At 44.1% G+C, this 22339-nt stretch overlaps 1 protein-coding gene across 3 annotated transcripts in view; it reads right to left on the minus strand.

Annotated features, from left to right (window-relative positions):
* Positions 1 to 238: 238 nt before the first annotated feature.
* The window catches only part of MB21D2 (Mab-21 domain containing 2), a 104599-nt gene continuing 82498 nt past the window's right edge, over positions 239 to 22339 (minus strand). For all 3 annotated transcript variants that reach the window (XM_045852009.1, XM_045852011.1, XM_045852010.1), the window contains exon 2: positions 239 to 3070. In XM_045852009.1, the coding sequence (XP_045707965.1) occupies positions 1806 to 3070 (1265 nt within the window). In that variant the 3' untranslated portion in view covers positions 239 to 1805. The remainder of the gene's footprint in view (positions 3071 to 22339) is intronic.

Consider the following 22339-nt stretch of genomic DNA (forward strand, 5'->3'; position numbering starts at 1 on the left):
CCAGTCAGGGTGCAGTATGGAGCTGGGGATAAAGTCATTCCCCAAGAAGGACATGGATTATGTGGAGGATGGGCAGATACTAGTTAAAAAATTAGGGGAAGGGAAGAAAGGATATTGGGTGTTCACTCCATGAACAACTGGCTTCAAAGACAATAGTAAGCCCCAACTTTACTGAAAATTACTACTGGGATTACTAATAAGAAAATAGTTTCCAGATTAAAAACTAACAACAACAACATTCCAAGGTCAGTACGTTTCTTTTATTATGATCATGTTTGTGTTTGACTTAAGATGGTTGAATGATTTCATTTTCATTTATAAACATTACATTAATTCCCATGCAAAAACCCAAGACCGCATATGCCCGATTTCAAGCGAACCTCTAAGTCTGGACATTCAAGATCAAAACTAAAATGTTGCTTGACCTTTTCAACAGTAGACATTCCGGTCATTCTTTGGGAGATCAGCAGGCCCCTGACCTCGCAAACACCACAGCTGGCAGAGTCCACACCAAAAGGGAATCAATGCCCATGGCACCTAAAACTGGCAGGACATTCCATTCATGAAGACGGGATGGCTCTGCACCGAGGCTGCTGCCCACAGACGTGTCCTGGCTCCTGCTCTGTAGCAAAGCCTGCTTTTGGACAGGCATGGTGTCTTCTGCCTGGGGATTACAAACTCCTCCTGCCAGTTTTCCTCAAAACTCTCAGTAGAGAGTTTAGCAAAGAGACTTTAGAAAAAAGCTTACCTCTATCACCCCAAAAGAAATGCATACAAAGACACCTATTCTATCAAGTATATAGTTTTCCCAGTTTCAGATAAAGTCACCCAGCAGGTATAAAGCTTTAAAAACTTCTCTCAGTAAGATAGGAACCAGGAATATGAAAGAGGGCAAAATGGGAGCCCAGGGTTAAAGGAGAGCTAAACAAACGTAAAGAATCATTCCAGTGCTTGAGAGAAATGGGCTAAATGGAAAAAACTAAAAGATCACATTTCAACAGACATCAAATTATATTGAAACACACACACACTGGGACTCTGACAATGGCAAAGATTTCATTAGTGCAAATAACAATTATAATGGTATGTTCTTTAACAAGGATTAAATAAGGCTTCAAATAATTACACACACTAAAACTACCATTTGGAAACCTTAACTCTGTTTGGAAAGTTATCAAACACACCCTTCCAAACCTCCAAAGTTCTGATTTGAGGACAATTACATTCAATGAAGTTGCTCCAAAACAGAATTTGTGGCATTTTCACTTTCAAAGTCTACATTGCTTGTTGGAAAAGGGGAAACGACTCTGGCCACTGGTCAAAAGAATTTGATCCAGCTAATATACCAGGTAGTTCCCATGTTCAGGTGATTCTCAAATATCTGTAGTGATGAAGGCTGATTAAAAAAATAAAGACAAACAAAACAAAAAGAATAACAGAATCCTTGTGTGTCAGAAAGAGGTGTGTTTCCCCATTCCCATTAACAAATTTGCACAAAGTTTGAAATAGCAAAAAGCAAGGGAATTCTTGGGCATCTTCACCTATGGCTCAAGTTCTCCTTAAAAAACAAAAACTAACTATGTGACAGTAACTATAAAAAGTAAACAAAACCAGAGGCAGAATATGAAATAGTAATATACTGTTTCAGAGCCTGCACCATCCTGCAGAAACAGGAGACTTACAATGTGTTCTTAACAGATCCAATCTAGGCTGGATATGTAAAAAACGGAAAGACAGCTCACAAACCACACAACACGTGATGAGAGTTTTAGAACCAGAGGTGGGGGGGAAAGGCAGCAAAATGCTCAGAAAAATTTATCATCAATTCTGAAATGGGGCCTCGTGACATCATCAGGGTTAATAAAGACAGAGATGGACTTCCCCGGGTTCTCAGTCACTAGCTGCTGCAGTTTTTTGGCCAAACGGTCATCGGGCTGGTTGGGGTCCCCTCCGTCCGACTGCGGGGAGGGGATGCTGGTGGTGCTCCCTCGCCTCTGGAGCTCCAGCGTCAGCCGGTTGGCAGCCTTGACGTGCTCGATGGCGGTGCGCAAGTGCTCCGCGGGGTCTGAGCGGACGGAGGACAGCTTCCGCGCCTGGAGCATGACCGTCTCCTCTGACAGATGCTCCAGCATGTTGCACTGAGGGATGAAATAGTTGGGACACATCTTGTTGACCAGACAGTGTTGCAGGTCATCGATGAGGCCCAGCAGAAAGTGGGCTGCATAGTCTTCTTGAGCCAAGTAGTTGGCAGGAAGTCTGTCGCAGGCCCAGAGCATCATGCTCCGGAGGTGATAGGGGCTAATCGCCTTCGGCCGAGACAGGAGTTTAATAATGATGGCTTTGCAGGCCTGGTAAGCTTGCATGAGGCTGCTAGAGATGCACTTCTTCAACTGCACCTCGCTCCTGGCAAAGGACAGCCGCCACTCATTGTCCTTTTTACCCTTGTAGGAGCAAGCAGGCACCAAGTAAAACCCACTGATGACCTCTTCCTCAGTGATCTTCCCGTCCCAAAAGTGGTTCTCCATGAGCCAGCTCTGGGCCACCGCAGGCCAGCCCTTGAAAGATACCACAGGGACAATATCATACAACATGCGACTGCTCCCCACACCCAGAATGATGGAGATGATGGTCCCATTCTTTTCTACCTTCTCCACCTTGGGCATCCCTCGCTGGGGTTTCTTCTGTATCTCTGATAGGACAATGCTGATGGAGTCATAGAACCAGTCAGCCACTTTGGTTGGGGAGAAGAAGTAGTTGGTGGCACCATTGATGTGATCCACGATGGTGCAGCAGTCCTTCCATTTACTGATCGTCCCCTCATCAAAGAGTCGGAGGCTCAGCCAAGAGTGACACAAGGCTGAGTGGCGCATGTCGAGTGTCACAGGCTGGTTACGGTCATGCAGCTTAAGGGCTGGCACCAGAAGGGTAAAGTCCATATCGTAGTCGGTCCCCCGGGCATAGATATTAAGCTCATCTAAGTCCAGGTCTACCACGCCTTCCCGGACTCCTCCAGAGAGCAACAGGTACTCATTGGCCACTGGAAGTTTTTGGTCCAGCTTTTGCACCATTCCTAGAAACAGAAAGAGAAAAGTACTATTACAGGAAGCATAGACGCAAGAGTCTCATGCACTGATACAGCATGTATGGAGCTTCCAAAAACCACTACTCATTACCCATGAACAGGGAACCCATCCTTTTCCAAAGGGGAGAATTGTGATAGATTCTTCCTCCTCAGTGACAGCAGTATCATTTTCAATCATAAACCAGGGCTGCCCTTTCCCCAATCATCACCTTGGTTAATGGTTTTGCCATCCACTCAGTCATTCAGGCTGAAAAACCTTGGCAAGCTTCAACTCTTCCTTCTTAGTTCTCTAGCTCTGGGGCCATCACACAAAGCCAGGCTCTCTGGTCTCCTGCCAAAGCAGTCTCCGCCCCCAGGGCTCTCCCTGCTTAACAAGGCTCTCTATACCAGTGGAAGTCAACATGGGCTACAGACACTGAGAGTGGGACACTTTCAGAGGGCAGTGAGGTCCTAATTGTTTTCAGAATACTAACACTCTGTCTTTTCACTGCATGGACACTTGAGTGGACAGTACAAAAGCAATGGAGGACAAAGCTGCTGACACCTTCATCTCAGTCAAGACAGTGGTGCCAATGCTTATATCCTCTTCATAATGAAACACAAACACTGTTCTTAAGAAAAGCATTCATGCCCTGGCCAAGAGGCTCAGATAGTTGGAGCATCATCCCATGCACCGAAAGTTTGCAGGTTCGATCCCCAGTCAGGGCACATACAGGAGGCAACTGATCGATGTCTATCTGTCTCTTTCTCCCTCCCCCCACCCCCGCTCTCTAAAAATCAATGAACGTATCTTCAGGCGAGGATTAAAAAATAAATAAATAAAGTACTTGTGTGACATGTGACTCTGAGTTGTGGCCTAACTTAGCTGCTTTGTTCAGGGAACCCCATTTTTACTTTAAAAAACAATTGATAAAATACGGGTATTCAGACAGGTATTTGATAGACATCTTCATAACAAAGGACCACAAGGAGCACTGTATTCACGAAAACAACGGAAATATTTATTGCCAATGAAAAAACTTGGAGCTTTCCATAAAAAGATTAACTTTTAGAAAAATCATCTGCATCATGAGCTGCACATCTTCCCAAATAGTACACTTTTCTGATGAGACTGGTGGTAATGTAACAGAGGTGACTGTTAGATGATATTCTGGGCTCTCTGAGTGAGAACTGTGTCTCCAGCACACACGGAGCCGGCTCAGGGCTGCGCCCAGCGGACACACAGCCGCCACGAAGGCCGAATGATGAATGGCTCGGGGGAATTAAACACGAAGTGCTGAAATGAAGGCCAGACACGAGTGACTGTTCTAGAACAACATACAAATGCACCTTCCCTGCCTCCTGTCTTTTAAAATATACTTACTTGTGCTTTATTAGCCGAGAGACTGCCAGCATCACTCTCTGTGACTTATTTAACAACTTCTCCCCACAAATTGCAAAGAACCATCACAAATGACAATTCCATTATTCATTGACATCACCTTGAATCAGCCGTTTGTTATTCAGAGGACAACCCCAATGCAAATACATAAGCCACATATATGTATTTATGCTACCACTATATTTCAGAACTTAATGCTGATTTATTAAAAAAAGTTCTCTTTTTTATCCTTTAAAATCCTATTTTTCAAACCACACTAAACCATAAAAAAGTCTTTTATTTAGTACCGCTTCCTTCCATACAGACTGAAATACAGCAAGCTATCATTTTCTTTTTAAAGCAATCAGTAAGTTATCTAATGTTAATGAGTCGATTTATCAAAAAGAAAATCCAGGGTGCCTGATTTTTTGGGCTCCTTCTCACACAACCTGTGTTATGATGCCGCACCCAGATCCTTCTTCAGTGAAGGATGACTTGTGTCAGCTGCAAAGAGCCACCTCAACCAAGCTCATGTCCTGTGGTTGGGGTGGGGGCGGAGGGTGCATGCCCAGTAACTGATAGGTGCGGGATCACCCCGTTCGGGACACTCTGAAGAGCCATTTGAATCCAGAGATTCTGTGGAGTCAGCTAAGGCTGGTCCTGGGCCTGCGGGGAGATCCAGCTTCTTCCTCTGCCCGTTTCTGCTTCCCTCCCCTTCCTTCCACAGCTGCGGAGCCTAAGGCTGCTCCCTGATAAATATCCCAACTCCATTTCAGGGGCTGCTTCCTGAGGAACCCAAATTAAGACACTAATATGCTATAAAAAAAAAAAAAGAAAAAAGTCAGGGGAAAAAAAGATACTAACAGACTACCCAAGCAAAAACAGTCTTCGTTACAAATCAGCACAGGAAATTTATGTTCCTTTTAAAAGTGTTTTTAAAATCCAAACGTTAACAACCACGACTTAAAATCATACAAACAGCAAGACAGAGATTCATTTCTCGTCATCATATGTCAGTACTACCCCATCTTTACAGTGGCACAGATGCTGCCACCCCACGTTGCTCTGAGAGGATAACGCTGATGTTTTAGAAGCCAGAGTAGGTTATGAAAATCATTTTCACTATTTTATAGAGTGACATGGAGGTCCAGTCACTTTAAAAGGGAAACATTTGATAATCAAAAAATTTACTCATCTTTATTGCAAATATTCTTTCATTCTAGCATTTAGAGTGTCATAACTGTAAATAGGAAAAATTGTAAAATGCTGTATTGCCATTAGTGACTAACATTTGAATCGATTAGAAGTGGTGTTGCTACTTGGGTACAACACTGTTGTCCCCTTTGAGGCATAAATAACTCAATATTCTGTCCGTCCTTTCGCACAGACAGGGCCGTATCGGCTCTGAGCACACCAACTAGAGCCTGTCTTTGTAACCAAAATGATTCATGCAGTAACAGGCTGAGGATAATTTGTTTACAAACGTGTCTCTGAATTCTACCTTAGATTGTCACAAATTTGGATAGTCACAGGTGAGAAAAAGCAAAAGCTCCCTTCTGCCCCCTGCTGGTTTACAGAAGTTATATTTTTCACTCATTCGAATACTTACTATATACTCTTTCCTCCCAACTGCTGCCTATGCACCTAGGTAAAATGTTGGCCCTTCTTCCACAAAATCCATATCAAGTATTTAGGTAAATGCTAATATTCAGGAGTTAGGGTAACTCTGGACACTTCCTATTCCTGCAAAGTGCAGAAAGAACTTGAGCAGCAAATAGAATAGGGCTGTGGCTCATTTGCTAAGCTCCGAAAAGTTAGAAACAAAGTCCCTCAGGCCACATTGTTCTGGAAGCTAATCCCATGTGACATCCGCATTTATATTTAGCCTGCCCCAGCCCATCAGTCTGCAGTATTATGATTTGGTAACACAAACTGGAGCCTTCCCCAGCATTGCACAAACGCAAGTGCTGTCTTGAGAACTTTCCTGGGCTAAGTTTAAGTGCAAATGAGCTGACATCAGCTATCACAGCAGATGGGTTGCCATGCAACTAAAACCCAGCCAGGGGCAGGGAGGGAAAGAGAGGAGGAGAACAATTTGGTTGTACACTTTGGCTGTAGGCATCAGCTCCAGCCAGTGCCACCTCTGACTGATCCAAAGATCTGTGTGCAACTGCAGGACAGTACGTCGTCGAGTGACTCTGGCTGTTCAGCTATTAGTGAAGTTGCCCAACAGAAGGAAGCAGCACACTGACCACTGAAAAGGAGGGAGAAAGAGCTTATTCCTCTGGGCAGGTGTCTCTTCTTTTCAGGGAAACATTGGCATGTCATTTCGGCTCTTAAACCACAAAGTACAATGGCCTTAATTCCTGTAACTGATTCCTTGACTTCAGTTTATTTCATAGCTCCTACCTAAGAAGACCCTAACATTGGGGCCTTGGGTTGAAGGAATGAATTCCCTGTCACTCACCTTGTTCTTTGCCGATTATCTTTGGACAATCAACTGCCAGCTGTAACTCTGTCCCTGATGCCCTTATATTCTAATGAGTAAACCTTTAGCACATTCCACTGAATTCAAATAACTGATCTCCGTCACTGGGATGCAGGATGCCAGATCACTAACAGAGCACAAGCACTAGGTGTCATTTGACATCCAGCAGGAGGCTTAGTAAATAGTAAGCACTTAGGTAAAATGAGTACCTGTATAGATTCCTTTAAAAAAAAAACTGTTACCTATATTGAAAAGAAAAAAATCTCTCAAAGAGGTAAAATGTGTATGTCTTAAAGTTTTAAATTTTATCTCTATCTTTGACCATGTACATACAAAAACTTCTATGTAGCTAAAAAGGACCTATCTCCATAATGTTTATTGTTGCATAAGAAAGCGTTATTTCCTTGGTCCCAACTTGCGGGGCACCCACAGCAGCGCCCCATGCCCCATCGTGGTAAAGGAGGACCCAGACTGGGAGGAAGGGCGCACCCTATGTGGGGCCGGGCTGGAAAAGGCCTTCTGTGATTCTGAGGCGTCCACTAGGGGAGCAGTTTCCTTGTTAATAAACAATATGCAACCTTCCAATAAAAATATTAAGATTTATGATTCAAAAAGGCAACTATTTTTGCCAAGCATACTTGAGATTCTAAGAAACACTCCTCGAAGCAGGCATGGCCACCTTCTTCTAACAAAGTCACCCATCTGTGGGATGTTTAATGTCCTCAGTTTGGAAAATACCTTAATATTTTTCTCACTTATGACTAGAAATCATATATATATATATATGGTTCTATATATAGAATGTTTCTATATATAAAATCATATATATATATATATGGTTCCATATATATGGTTCTATATATATGGAACCACTATATATATATAGTGGTTCTGAGGGGAAGCAGCAGAGGTCTCAGGTCAAAGCACCGACTTTGTGCTTTCACTGGTCAATGCCTTAGTGCGATCTTGGACACGCAGTAGAACACAGCTGGCCGTGCACATTTATTATAAAAAAGAATGGACGTGATTTGGCTGGCAAGAAGCTGTTAGTACTGTGTTCACAACTAAATATACTATCAGACACAGGAAATACAGAAGTGAGACACTGATAGAGCTTCCCAGCTATTCAATAATCTGCTGAGTGATCATTAATATTAACATAGTAATGTTTTATAAATCAAAGAGTCAGTTTTATTTGGCATAATTTCTCAGCTATCTGCATGTCATTTTATTTCAATCTTCTGAAAACTCATTAATGTACATATGGGAATGACTATTGACCAAATTATATATACTAACCATAGTGAACCTATATATGGTTACTATATATGTATACACACACACACACATATTCAAAAGATGCCTCCTTAAAGAAGTCCTCCTTGATCTTGTCTAATTTTGACACTAATAAGTGTGCAAGAGCATCAGAGTCAGAATAAGACAGGTTTGGGTTTGGATCCTAGGTTTGTTACTTACTACTTAAGCCTGACATGTTATTGAACCTCCCTGAGCTTCTAATACCGCATCTATTCTAAACTAACAAAAAAACCCCATAAAACTGCCATTTTAGAGTTGATATAAAATGTCTAAGCACATAGTAGATATTTAATTAATTTTCCCATATGTTCTTCCCTTTCTCCACCACCTATAAAACTGTAATAGCCAAATAACACCTATTCCCCAGAGCTGTTTTAAAAATTTACCCAAACAAGGTAAGCTCCCTAAAGCCTCTGGCCCATGAGCGGCATACAAACCATGTGAGAGGAAGGGGAATGAATGGCCATTCCTTCCCCTCGCTGCACCCAGCAGGCTGCCAGCCTGGGGACGCCTGCTTCCGTGGAGGCCACGGTAGAAGGCAGGCTGGATTTAGCTCTTCCTTGTTCCCTCAGGACAACTTCCCCGCGGCCTGAGTGACCTGTCCACCCCTGCGAAGGGTCTTGACCTGATTCTTACACTAGCACTTTCCACACCTGCTGTCACAGGGGGTCATATAGTCATGGCCTAGTTTCCCTCCTAAGGAAGAAGACAATGCAAAGCAGGGGTGTCCAACCCATGGCCCACAGGCCGCATGCAGCCCAGGACAGCTATGAACAGGGCCCAACACAAAATCGTACATTTACTTAAAACATTATGAGATTTTGTGTGTGTGTGATTGCATGTCACAATGTCACATTAAATAAATGTACATATGCTCTCGCTATATGTACGCATGTGTGGCTTCAGTTTCATGGTGGTGTGTGGCTGCCAGCGTGTCATCTTCCAAAGGCAGACAGTAGAACTGACACCGTCAGACATTGTGTGTGCTTGTGGTGACTCAGTAAGGCAGCGATTATCAATAATGTTTCAACCAACCACTGCAACATTAGGCATTTAATGTTATTTAGAAGTCAGGTAAGCGTCCTTACTTGCTTACTAAAGGTATTTCCACACCTCAGCAGCACCTTGTACGTTGCCCATCCCACTTTACAATGGGTCCTTGCCCTGAGAGAGGCGGCTGTGAGAGCTGTGGAAGGGCCCAAACCTTGCTTTCTATTTTCCTGTCAATTACTTTTCATAATAAAAGTACATACAGTCCCTTATCTATTGTTATTTTTTTAATCCCAGCATGGCTTCTACAACATCTCAAAAGAAAAAAGAACTCCAAAAATGAAATTACAGATGAAGGAAGATTGTTCAGTGAAAATTGGACAGGTGACTACTCTTTGTCGAGGCAAACAGTAAGGCACTCTGCTTATTTTGTAAGGAGTTTGTGCAAGTTTTCAAAGACTATATGACTGGAAAAGTCATTACATGCAAAAACATGCTGCCAAATTCAATGCGTAGGAAGGACTGTATCATTAGGACAAAATAGTGGAACAGGAAAAAAGTCTGTCTTCTGATCAAAAATTTTTTCAAAAACTTATACCTCAGGTGGATTCCATTGTAAAAGCTGATTATGTGGTAGCATACTTAATAGCAAAAATGTCAAAACCATTTACTGATGGTGAGTTTATTAAGCAATGTATAGAAAGCATGGCAGGTACAATTTGCCCTGAAAAAAAGCAGGATATTTCTAAAATCAGTATGTCTCACCAGACTGTAGCCACGAGAATTGAAGAAATTGAAAAATCCATTGAAAGAAGTTTGGAGAGTAAAGCTGCTAGTTTTAAATTTCATGCTTCGGCAATGGCTGATAGCACTGATGCTACAGATACGGCTCAACTTGCTATTTTTATTAGAGGCATTGATGATGAACATGATCTCACTGAAGAACTGGCTTCTTTAGTGTCATTAGAAGACACAGCTAAATCAAGAGATTTACATGAAGCAGTAAAAAATATGTTAAAGAGATTTTCCTTGTCCATTGTCAACATGTCTGGTAGAGGTACGGATGGTGCTCAGCGGTGGCAGGTAAAGGAAGGTACTTGTAAAATTAACAGAAGATGCTGCAATTGCTGCCCCAAACTGACATTTGATGAAGTATCATTGCACAGTTTATCAAGAAAATTTAGGCACAAAAGCTTTAAAAATGAGTAACATCATGCAAATCATCAAGACTGTGAATTTCATAAGAAACAAGGGACTGAATCATCACCAGTTCCAGGAATTCTTTAAAAGTATTGTTGCTGACTATGGCGACATCATTTGCTTTCCAGAAGATGGGTCAGTTATAGCCAAAAGTTGAAAAGGTTTTATGATTTGCAACATGTTATCAAGTCATTTATGGTGTCAAAAAAAACAAATGTGTGCCAGAATCTGACAATGAAAACTGGCTTACAGATTTAGCATTTTTAGTGGATTTAATTGCTCATTTAAGTGAGTGAAACATGCATCTTCAAGGTACTCTGCTTATTTTGTAGGGAATTTGTACAAGTTTTAAAGACTATATAACTGGAAAAGTCATTACATGCAAAAACATGCCACCAAATTTAATGCAAACAAGCTTATCAATACCATGTTTCAAACCATAACTGCATCCAAATGAAACTGAGACTATGGTAAGCTCAAAATGAGGCAAGCAATTTCATGCACTTCGACACGTGGGCTAAACACAGTCCTATGAACAGCAAAAAACATGCATTCTTGCTTTTCGATTTGATACAAGAATTTGAAAACAGATTTCAAGATTTCCAGGAAAATAGTTAACTTTTTCTATATTTGAGACTCTATTTTCAATCAACATTAATATGTTACCTGACAATTTTCAAATAGAACACTCAGAGCTGCAAACTGACCTTCAACATAAAGAGAAATTTGATCATGTCTCTTTACTGGACTTTTATAGGTCCTTTCTTCCTAGGGACAAATATTCCTTGCTTCATAACCATGCCTTATTTATGTCATCACTATTTGGCAGCACCTAAACTGGTGAGCAACTATTTTCAAGAATGAAACACATTACGAGTAAAATTAGAACCAAAATATCTGATGAGCCCCTTGAGAACTCACTGAGAATTGCAACTACTGCTTTCAAACCAGGTAATGTATGCAGTAGTTTCTCAAATACAACGTCAAACACCCACTAGTTTTATGTTGCCCTCTTTTCTTATACTTTTATAATATAAAAATTTTAAAGATCACTGATATTTTATTACATAGATATATACATTTTCTGTATTAGTAGTCACAAACTTGGGACCTGCTCAATGATTTTAAAAGCATATCAAAAGCATCACTGCATAATTAGGGTTATTATGTAAGGACATTTTTGCTTATCTATGGTGGCAGATATCATGGAAATTGTGCACAGACCTTTTTTTCACTCACCAGTTTTCACTAGTGTTTGTGTATTTAATGTGTGGCCCAAAACAACTTCTTCCAGTGTGGCCCAGAGACACCAAAAGGTTGGACGCCCCTGATAAGAAGTGTTTGGCACTGTAACTGGCAGATGAAAGACAGGATCACAGTCAACAGCCTGTAAGCTCAGTCGGCAAGGCCGTCAAGGTTTTACTACCGCAGTGGCTAATACAGACCCTGGGCTAGAAAGCAACAGCTTACTGAAAGTATCATTTGTTTCCATCAACTCGATACCTCATTAACCATAACCCCAGGATCACGGAATTTGCTACAGGATATCATGTGAAATAAAGTCAGCATATGTCTAAAAAAATCATTTACTAATAACCCAAAAGTCAAGTTGAAGGGGAAAAAGCCTACTTTTTCCAATTCTTCCATGACCAACATAATTAACCACCCTGGGCTCATTTCCTTAAATACAGTAGGAGAATAACACCTGCAAGTTGGCCGGGCAGCCATGGGAACGAGACAGGAAAACGCACCAGATCACTTAGCGTGTGGTCTGGTGCTTCCCTGGCAGTCAGCAAGCACAGGGCTCTGGGCCTGTGCGAGCACAACACCCACGAAACCTTCCCTTTCCCTTCTTCTAGGTTCTTAGCACAGTTAGAAAGTGCATGGTTTCTGCCCATGAGAACTTCCTGTGAAGAATAAAGAGGAGTCTGGTCAGCCCCAGGTAGCAGTTTCCCACAGCCACAACAAGGCACAAAAGCCAGACCTTCGATTGACAAGAGGAGCGCTCATTCTTAACAGACAAAAGCAACAGCAAGGGAAAAGCAAGAGTAACGCCAATATGGTGTCAATGGCTGCATCAGGATACAGAAATGTATCAGTGAGGACCAGACCACCTCTCGTGATCTTCAGAAGCAGCAATGAACTTGCGATGCTCAGAAATAAGCCAACTGTATCCTAATCCCCTCTGCCTAGGACCCAGCTGAGTGTGGTATACATTCTACATTCCTTTCCCACTTGGTGATATATATGCACCACTCTCACATATAGATAAAATTAATAATAATTCATTATTATTAGTATAGACTTCACTTGGCTTTACCATTTCCTTATATATGTGAACACATGAACGTGTTCCTGGTGTGTGTGGAGGAGACACTGTTGATGCCCTGCCTGCACCCCGAGCCTGCCCCTGACTTCACTTGGAGCTTTGGTGGGTAGTTTCCTGCAAGCTGGCAGCTTCCCTCCTCAAGGCCAGTGATTCCACTCCAGGAGCTACCAGGATGTGCAGGGGAGTCGCAGTGGAGGCAAGGCCGGGGGACTGACATCACAGGGGGCACCCCTCAACCAACAGGAGTCCGTGGACAAATGCCCTAGCTTCTCCAGACTCCACGGGGGCAGAGAGTAATTCTAAGATGGAAAAAGAAGAATTCAAAAATGAGTTCTAAACAATTTTGCAGGGGGTCCCACAAGATTAAAATGCTCACTGAGCTCATTAACAGACCCTTATTGACTTTTCTTGCTTCTCTGCTCCAACTGCTCTACTTCCACACCTGTGCTTCATAATACCCCCTCCTACAGGAACCACCACACCAAGGTGGTTCTCATCTCTAAAACTGTGTGTGTGTGTGTGTGTGTGTGTGTCTAACAGTGCTAGACGGGCTCACATCTGCTAGCAATTCTGGATGAGATCATAACACTTCAGATGTGTAACAGGCCATAAGAACAGCAGCACATGCCGATGATACTGAATTACTTGCTCTTTCCCACATCAAGTCACAGACCTAGTATCTGACTGTTAGAAAACTGGATCGGAGCACTGTGTTCAAAAAGACTTCGTCACCTTCCTCCCATCAGCAAACACGTTTCCCAGTGCTTTTAGTTAGCACCTGGCCTATTCATTGTTGGCTTTGTTGATAACCCGATTCTTCTCCTTTACCAAAGAACATTCTAAACTTTTTCCAGTTGTGGAGAACTTTGGAGAGATGTAAATTCACACATCACTTAGAGATAGGCATTTCTTCCCCAAACTACAAAGAAAACAATGGGGAGGGAGGTTCACAGAGACAAAGTTAAAACATAGGTGTGTCTGGCTTCCCAGCTGGCAGCGGGAAGCAAGCTTCAGGGTGGGGCTTAGTTCAGATGGACCCTCCTCATTCAGATGCAAACATCTCAAGCCATTTACAAAGATCAGAATACCATTTCTCATTTAGCCTGTTTGGGATTATTCTGCCTGTTTCTGCAAACTGGCCTAGGAAAACAGTCCAAATGACATATTTAATCTCTCTATTCAATGACCTTGGTCCACCCTTTCTTTAGCTGGGGCCAATTATCAATCATGTGTTGACCTGCCAGTGTCCCTGTGTCTGATCACCTGTGGCCTAGCTCCATGCCTGACACAACGCAGTTCAGTTGAATAAATGAGTAGAAGGTACAGCCTGAAGAAACAGTTTACAGGATTCATCCAGAATGAAAACTGTCAGGGTGAGACACTCAGATTGGCAGGGTCCACGTGACACTGTCATTTCCAGGCGGAATGAGAGATTTCAGAGGCACTGTATCTGAAGAGGCAAGGAAGTCGTATTATATTATGCACTCAGAAGAGATGGCAGAGAGAAGCTAGGAGCTTGTTATGAGCTGATCGTGAACTATATGGCAGCTACACAAGGGCATCTATCTGCTCTTGTTCTCCGACAACAGTTCAACTCTGGGACATCTCCCGAAGCACCAGTTTTCAGTCAACAATCATGGCCAGAGAACAGGAGAAAAATGACTATATAATTATAGTGTGATCTAAGATCAAAGTCTAATACATGATTTTTTATTTTAATTTTCTAAACATTTTAGTTATTTATTTTTAGAGAGGAGAAGGGAGGGAGAAAGAGGGAGAGAAACATCAATATGTGGTTGCCTCTCAAGCACCCCCTACTGAGGACCTGGCCCACAACCCAGGCATGTGCCCTAGACTTGGGATCAAACTGGCGACTCTTTGGTTCGCAAGTCAGCACTCAATCCACTGAGCCACGTCAGCCAGGGCTAATACCTGATTTTTTTAAAAAGATCATGATGGTGAATTTTTCCTTTGATGTGCAAGAACAGATACTGTCGATTGTCTTACTAAGCAATTCTCAATAAGCGCCAGCAGATGGCACACTCACTCTATTCATTTACTGAAGGGATTCTCATGAGCTGGGCTCCAAAGTCATTAAATCCTCCAGTGAAAGCTCTGGGAAAACAGAGGTTTAGCATGAGCTAAGAATACATTAAAACCATCACCCCAGGACCTATTTGCTCCCAGGTACCACCCAGTGACTCACAACTTGGCCTTTCCGTCTCCCACAGAAAATCTCCTAGTGACTCAGGAGCTCACAGGTTCCACCTAAGTTGAACCAAGACTGAAAGATGCTTTGTCTAGGCAGGCAGTATGGTTGACAACTGATTCTCCAAGTGTATTGAAGACCTTGTCACAAGACACGGAGTTTCAGCTGTCTCATTTGTTGCAGCTGAGATAAAGGGGGAAAAACATGTAAAACTTCAGGTGCCAAGAATAAGGTGGAGAAAAAGCAGAAGAAATCTGTCCTGTGATGAGGCCCTACTCTTTTTGCAAAACTGTTTGATTCTGATTACAAATAAATACACTAAAAGGTGGCAGGAGGCCAGACGATGAGTAAAAAGAAAACCGGTTTTCTAAGCCTGGCTTCAATGAACTCAAAACAAGTATCTATCGCTTCACACCGTGTGACGCTCTGCAGATCCCCAGCCGTTTTCCCATTTGTCCCAGCAGTGACTGTGCCCAAGCACTCCAGCTCTCACTGCAGTGTGGGAACTGAGGCTCTAGGAGCCTGACTAGTCTGCGTAAGTGCATAAAGCAGCCACGCAGTTCTTTGGCTTACTAGATTGAAAACTAGTCTGACCACACACTATTATTTTGAAGAAAGAAAGCATGTTTTTCGGATTCTTCACCAAGTTATCAATTTGTTTCTTGAGAATGGGCAGACAGGGCAAGAAAGGACTCAAAACGCCAAGCTGCTCGCCAGGGGCAATCTGGAGAGGGTAAACTCAGAGATCTTAGCTACGCCCACACTGACTGGGACACTGAGAGACCGCCCTCTTTCCTCATCTACACCGGCAGGGTAAACATACCCCACACGTAGATATCAATAGCTACTAATCAATTTTTCAAACGGCTCTTTGTTGTAATACCTAACATGAATAATGATGACCTGTATTGTATTTATCTTCATTTAAATGAATGTTATTTCAAACAGTGACACCCTCAATCAGGTTTCCAAACAACAGAGTAGTAATGTAAAAAAAATTCTGCTGTTTCAAGAAATTCCTCCTCTAAGTCATGTTTCCCACAGCATGAAACTGGAATGTTCCACTCCAAATTTCAGATGAGCACAACTATGCCTATCCCCCTAATTCAAAGAAGGGCTGAGTGATCAAACCAGTGTTTCCAGGGAAGACAGACGTGGAACAAAGTACTGACGGCCTGAGAGACTAGTGAAGAGTAGAATCCACTTCTGAACACAATTCCCTACCTGGTAATTACTTTCGGTATCCAGGTAAAAACTCTTAATTGTCTCAGCTTGAAAATGTTCACATCAAAAGAAATCAGACTTAAAAAACAAACCAATCAAAGCCCTGTGGGGAAGCTGAAATATGCAGTTTAAAAGCATGAGCAGAGAATCTGAAACAGGGGCAAGTTGCTGCCGAGTTTTTAAATCCGCACCTGCACGATAAGGAAGGGAAGTCAAAGAGAAGGTTGAAAGTCTCATAATGCTGATGTGGGGAAAGTGATATTTTGAGATGGCTTCTTTCCTCTTCTTTTACTCCAAACATCAAAAAATGGAGCAAGAGCCCTGGCCAATGTGGCTCAGTGGGTTGGGTATCACCCCACAAACCAAAAGATCATGGGTCCGATTCCCAGTCAGGACACACACTTGGGCTGTGTGTGGCATCCCTGGTCAGGGTGCGTAAGGAAAGTGACCAACTGATGTTTCTGTTTCTCTCCCTCTTTCTCCCTCCTTCCACCCCTGCCCCCCAAAATCAATAAACATGTCCTCAGGTGAGGATAAAAAAGAAATGGAGCAAGAATCAGTGGTTTGGGGGTAAAAATGTGAACTCAGTAGTCTAGCCAGAAATTGTGAGCTAAAACTTTTAAACTTTATAGTGTTGAAGAATGTTGTTTGAATCAGTTGCTAGTTCTGTAACCCCTGGACTCCACGGGATGAAGTTGAAGTTCTGTGTGTATGCCCCACGCAGACAAGGAAGGAAGCACAGACAGCTAGAGCCAGAACTGACTTGCAGAGCTATGTGCTCCAGCTCCCACGGTCCAGACCAGGTTGCTGAAGCCCAAACGGCTAAGTGGCAAAGCACCTGACCCAGGAGCTGAGAACAGAATGCAAAGTCCTGATCCCCAACCAGAGTTCTTTCCACCCCACCTGCCTATAACCAAGGATCTCTAACCAAGGGGCCAGTGGAAAATACAGGTCCCACATCCCACCCCACAAGGACCAAAGTGCCATCTCCAAGGAAACATGTGTATTTTAAACCACTAATGTGAATGCTTTTAAAACTGAGACTGTCTGCTCTCTCCCTCAATTTTAAAGCAGAAAATTTAATTGCATGGACTCAAGAAAGGCAACGCTGACAAATCAGGGGAAGGGATTCACCATACAATCAATCTCTAAAGTGTGCAAGTGCTGAGGTTACCTAGTCTTCAAATCAGGAAAAACGACTTTGGCGGAACTTTTGGGAACACAACAGTAATTGAGATTCAGGAAAGATAGGACATCTCTCATTCCTCACCACGGGAGACAGATTAATATCCCCAGTCCCCCAGCTATTTTTATTTTTTGAATGAAAAAGATATATTTTTAACACCTTCTACCTCCTTCCATGCAGCAGATAATGGCTGATTTTTGTACCCTGTTCAATCCTTAGCTCGGACAAAGCAATTGTATGATCAACCAAAAACCCTTCAGGGCTCTGGGCATGCAGCCCCCTCCGCTGGGAGCACGTTTGTGGGTCAGCGCCCGCCGTGGGGCTGACTGGGCGATCAGACAATAAACCTGTGCTGATGGGCACAGCTGCGCTCAGTCCTCGGAACCGGAGATCACACCGTTTGAGCAGAAGTGTACAATTTCCAAATGTATCAACTGTCCTAGAAGCAAAATTAGACACTCACATTCAAACAGAGTCCCTACGAAAATCCAGTCAGATTAGGTTTTTAGTTAAGGAAGAAAAAGACGAAATGCGGAGCAGGAGAAGCTGCGGAGAAGATGGCACTTGTGAGAAAGGTCACTGAAGGACTCCAACCCAAGTGCAGAATCCGAGAGGCAGAGAGCCCACTGGGAAGGCAGTGACACAAATGGCATCTGTGCACAGACTTACGTCTGGTCACGAGGGTAACTTTCAGGTGGAAAATTCCGTAATTCCGTTAAAACAGCAGGAGGGGGTGGTTTGGACAGACACCTTCCAACAAAACCATGCCCCAGTTCTCAGTGATTCCACTAGAGGGCACACCTTCCTAATTTTTCTCTCCGGTTGCCGAGCTGGCTCCAACCAAAAAGGTAAGGAGAGGAAGAGGGCCTGAAGGCTGGAGATACACATACTTTTAAAAATTCATGCCTGATTTTACTGCAATGCTTTCAAAGGGAGTCAGAAAGGAATCCGGGTTTCAGAGACAGTGCTTCTCACTGATGAGGCCCACAGGCCCACACGCTGTTTGCAGAAGCCCTACTGAGACAGTGGGATGCCATACACCCAATGCGCAAACGCCACAGCTTTGGGACAAAAAAAAAAAAAAGGCAGATGGAAAAGCAAGAGATACCAGGAGATAATGTGGATAATGTGATGGAGAGATTATGAATCTAAGATACAAGAAAAGCTTGAGGGAGAACCTTAGCTGCATGATTTTTTAGCTGGATGACATTTGGGTTAAGCTGATTTTTTGAAACTTTTCCTCATGTTTTAAAAAATGAGGATAATACTGCCTCTTTCACGTGACTGAAACAGGCACACAAAGCTCCCAATACAGTTCCCGGAACTTCACAGATGTTGAGAAAATGTACTTTTTGTTTTCAAAATAGCATTCCACTCACACTTTCCTAGGTCAATTAACAACACTGTTTTTTTTTTTATCTTGTTACTTGGGCATATGACTTATTTTTTTTAAAGAAATGATCCAATATTTATCTATTACTCAACCTTCTCCTTCCCTCCTTCCTTGTTCCCCCCTTCTGATTTCAGTGTCCCCCACGCTGTGTGAGGGCCAAGCCACATGGGCTGCATGAGTAACAGCTCCCGACAGCCCAGCTTTGTGAGGAAACATGTTTAGTGGACGGCACCACGAAGCACCTGGCTGGTGGGGGAGGCAAAGAGAGGAAACAAGGGGGAGGAAGAGAAACAGGAGAAAGAGAAAAAGGCAGATGTACTGATTTGTATGGCCAGTTTTAGTTTAATGCCACCTTTCCTGTTCTCTGACAAACGGTCTGTGAGCAAAATGTGGCGAAATCCCGCACAGTGCACAAATGCCGTCTGGTCACCATGGCGGTTCTCTAACTGGCATGCAGAAGCACCCGGAGAAGGAGCAGAGCACGTGGCTGACAATTCCCAACAGCCTGTGATGGTGAACGTGAGTGTCGTCGACCTGCCGGCCTCAGGGGGGTGCCAGATTTCTGGGCAGGTCTTTCTGGGTGCGTCTGTGAGGGTGCTTCCAAATGGAGCTAGCAATGGAATCGGTGGCCTCGGGAGACTGCTGTCCCCAACGCAGGCGGCCGCGTCCAATCTCTGCAGGGCCTGAACAAAACACAAAGGCAGAAGACTAGGAATCTGACCCTTTTTCCGGCCTCGCTGCTTCAGCTGGGGCACCTCATCTCTTGATCTCTCCCTCCCTCACACAGGGACTTACACCACTGGCCCTGAAGTTCTCGGGCCTTTGGACTCTCACCAAACGACACCCCTGGCTTTCCTGGGTCTCCAGCTTGCAGACAACAGGTAAGGGGGCTTTCTCAGCCTTCCTATGTCGTGAGCTGATCCTCGTAAGAAATCTCCTTCTATGTCCCATTGGTCCTCTCTCTCTCAATGATGCTAATACAAAGAAAGTCATAAAAGATTTTTCTAAAGATTAGAAGGGACAGTCCTAGGTTCTAGTCTGGGTTCTGCCTCTGCCTTACCCTGGATACACACTTGACCTTTTGGGGCCATAGTTTTACATGTAGCAAACGGTTTAGAGATAAGATGATTTCAGAGATCTTCCAAACTTAAAAATGCTATGGTCTGGAACATGACCGGGGGCTGGGGCTCAGGTGAGCAGGTCTGTCCACAGATGGAACACCCTGTCCCCTCCCAGAACTGAGGGCAACCTCTTTTACTCTGTGTGGATCACCCAGTAGGGACCTAAGGGTCACCTTTCAGGGCAGCCCAGTCACAGAATCCAAGTGTGCCAGCGGCCTGGGGCCAGCCCTCAGCATGAGCTCTCAACCGTTCCAAAACCAAGCTCCCATGGCTACCCTCAGCAAAAGCAGTCAATTTGTCATCATCAGACAGGACCTACCAGAGCCCTACCCCTTCAATTCGGTTGATAAATGCTGAGATTCTGTCTCTAATGTCCCTTGCATTGCGCCCTCCCCACGCATCCCACTGCCACTGTGTGTCACTGTCACAGTGGAGCTCGGGCCCCCACATCTCGCACAGGGACAACTGCAACGCCTCTTAACTGGTCTCCGCTCCCCACTGCCATCACCCAGCACACGCTGCCACAGGAGCTCCTCCAGGTGTGACTCTAATCACCCTCTTGCCTGCTCACAGCCCTTTGATGGCGCCCACCCTCACCCCTGGAGCCGAGGCCGTGCACATTCTGAAGCCGACCCCATTTCAACCTCATCTTCCTGCTCCCTGGCGTCCCCGTGGCTCCAGCCCCAGCGTGGAGCCCCCAGACTCCGCTGGTCCCCCCAACATGTGCTGTGCTTTCTGGCTCCCAGCCTTTGCTCACTCTTCTTTTTGCCCCCCATCCTCACCTCATAAAATCCTGCCACTTCTAATCCTCCTACAATCTTTTGCCTTCTAACCCCCCACAACGGGACACATTATTTCCTGAGAATGGGGATGGAGCCTCACTTAGCCATGTCCCCCTGAGTTCTCCATCGGGGTGCGAGGTTACTGACATCTCGAACAGACTGTCCTGATGCAGAATGAGATGCGGTACTATGAACTAGCTTGTCCAGAACTGGCAAATGGTGGAAACAATCAGCACAGTAAAAGTAGTGCCGGTTCATGTGCACGAGGAAAGGCACCAAACCAAATGTATTGGATCACAGCAGCCTGCAGTGACCTGACCTGTGGAGATGGCAGTCACATGCTTCCGGGCTCAGACTGGCATGTGGTCTGTCACAGACTCGCGGGGTTTTTAGTCGTGTATTTATTTATTATCATTTTAGTCCATGCTACCCTTGCCTCCAAAGTTTAACAATTGTATCCCTTCTTTACAACCCTTTTCATCGAGCCACCTTTAACCTCTTTTTAAAGGTCAAGTCCCATCTTAGCATGATGTTTCTTTCTTTTTTAGTATTGTTATTGTTTTTACTAACATCCTGGTTACAAAGTCGAATGGGTTTCTTTTGAGTGATTTGCTCATAACCCTATTTCCCCCACAATCCCTGTTGTTTTTAGAAGGCAATTTCATAGAACATGAGGATGTTGAGGAATGCATACACTGTTTTCTTACATAAATGTCTAGACTAGTACATGACCGGAGACAGAAGTCAGACAGCCGGTCACAAGAAAGGAATGACTGGCAATTGTAAAGTCCCTCTGGGTAATTCCCTTGACGTCAATTGTTCAAGCCAGGCCTCATCTAACTGAGCACCAGAGAGGCGCAGGAGGAGGACGGGCTGACCAGGGCAGAGACTAGGCTGTAAGTGACTCGTAATTTTCCTGCAGAGCGAGCATGTCTGGAGGGTGCTGCAGCTGGAGGAGGCTGGGCTCCCCAAGAGGGAGAGGACACCTAAGGGGGAAAGGGACCGAAAGGGGGAAAGGAAAAAAAAGATAAACAATGGGTAGAAAACAACATTTACAAAGGACATGCTCCTAGGAACCAAGTATATTGTTTGTTATCTCAATACTTATATGCAAAAATCCGTTCGAACCTTTAGCCTCAATTTACGGGAAAAGAAAGTCAGACTCAGTGGTTACAGGATTCGCCTAAGGTAACTCCCACAGGGGTTGTCTGAGTTCCAGACACTGGCTTTCCCGCAGCGGTGGCTCCCAGACAAGCCTGCCCTGGGGTCCTGTAAGGAGTGGGGGGTGCCGGCAGGCGAGGAGTGTCGGGAGACTGTGTGCCTCCCACCCCCACCTCAAACGCCTTTACTTGTTTTACGTATTGGGCTTCCTCAGATGCTTCTATTTGAAGTGAGAGTCCTACCTTTTAAAGGGGGGGGAGGTTTGAAAATCACTGCACCATATTTATCTGGCTATTTCCCAATTCTGCCTGAGGCCGGTCTCCAGCGGAAAAAAATAAATCAGTGCTTACAAAAGATCTACTCTCTACAGAATGCTGTTGCGGGGCCCCCAAGTCCCTGCTCTAATCATTCCAATGCTGTCTAAAAAGGCTTCGCTCTGCACGGACTCTCCTGGCTCATCTGACCATCTCTACCCCTTTCCTGACATTCTGGGACAG

This window comes from Phyllostomus hastatus, unplaced genomic scaffold (assembly GCF_019186645.2).
Source record: "Phyllostomus hastatus isolate PE091 unplaced genomic scaffold, TTU_PhHast_1.1 phas_contig_86, whole genome shotgun sequence".
NCBI classification, from domain to species: Eukaryota; Metazoa; Chordata; class Mammalia; order Chiroptera; family Phyllostomidae; genus Phyllostomus; species Phyllostomus hastatus.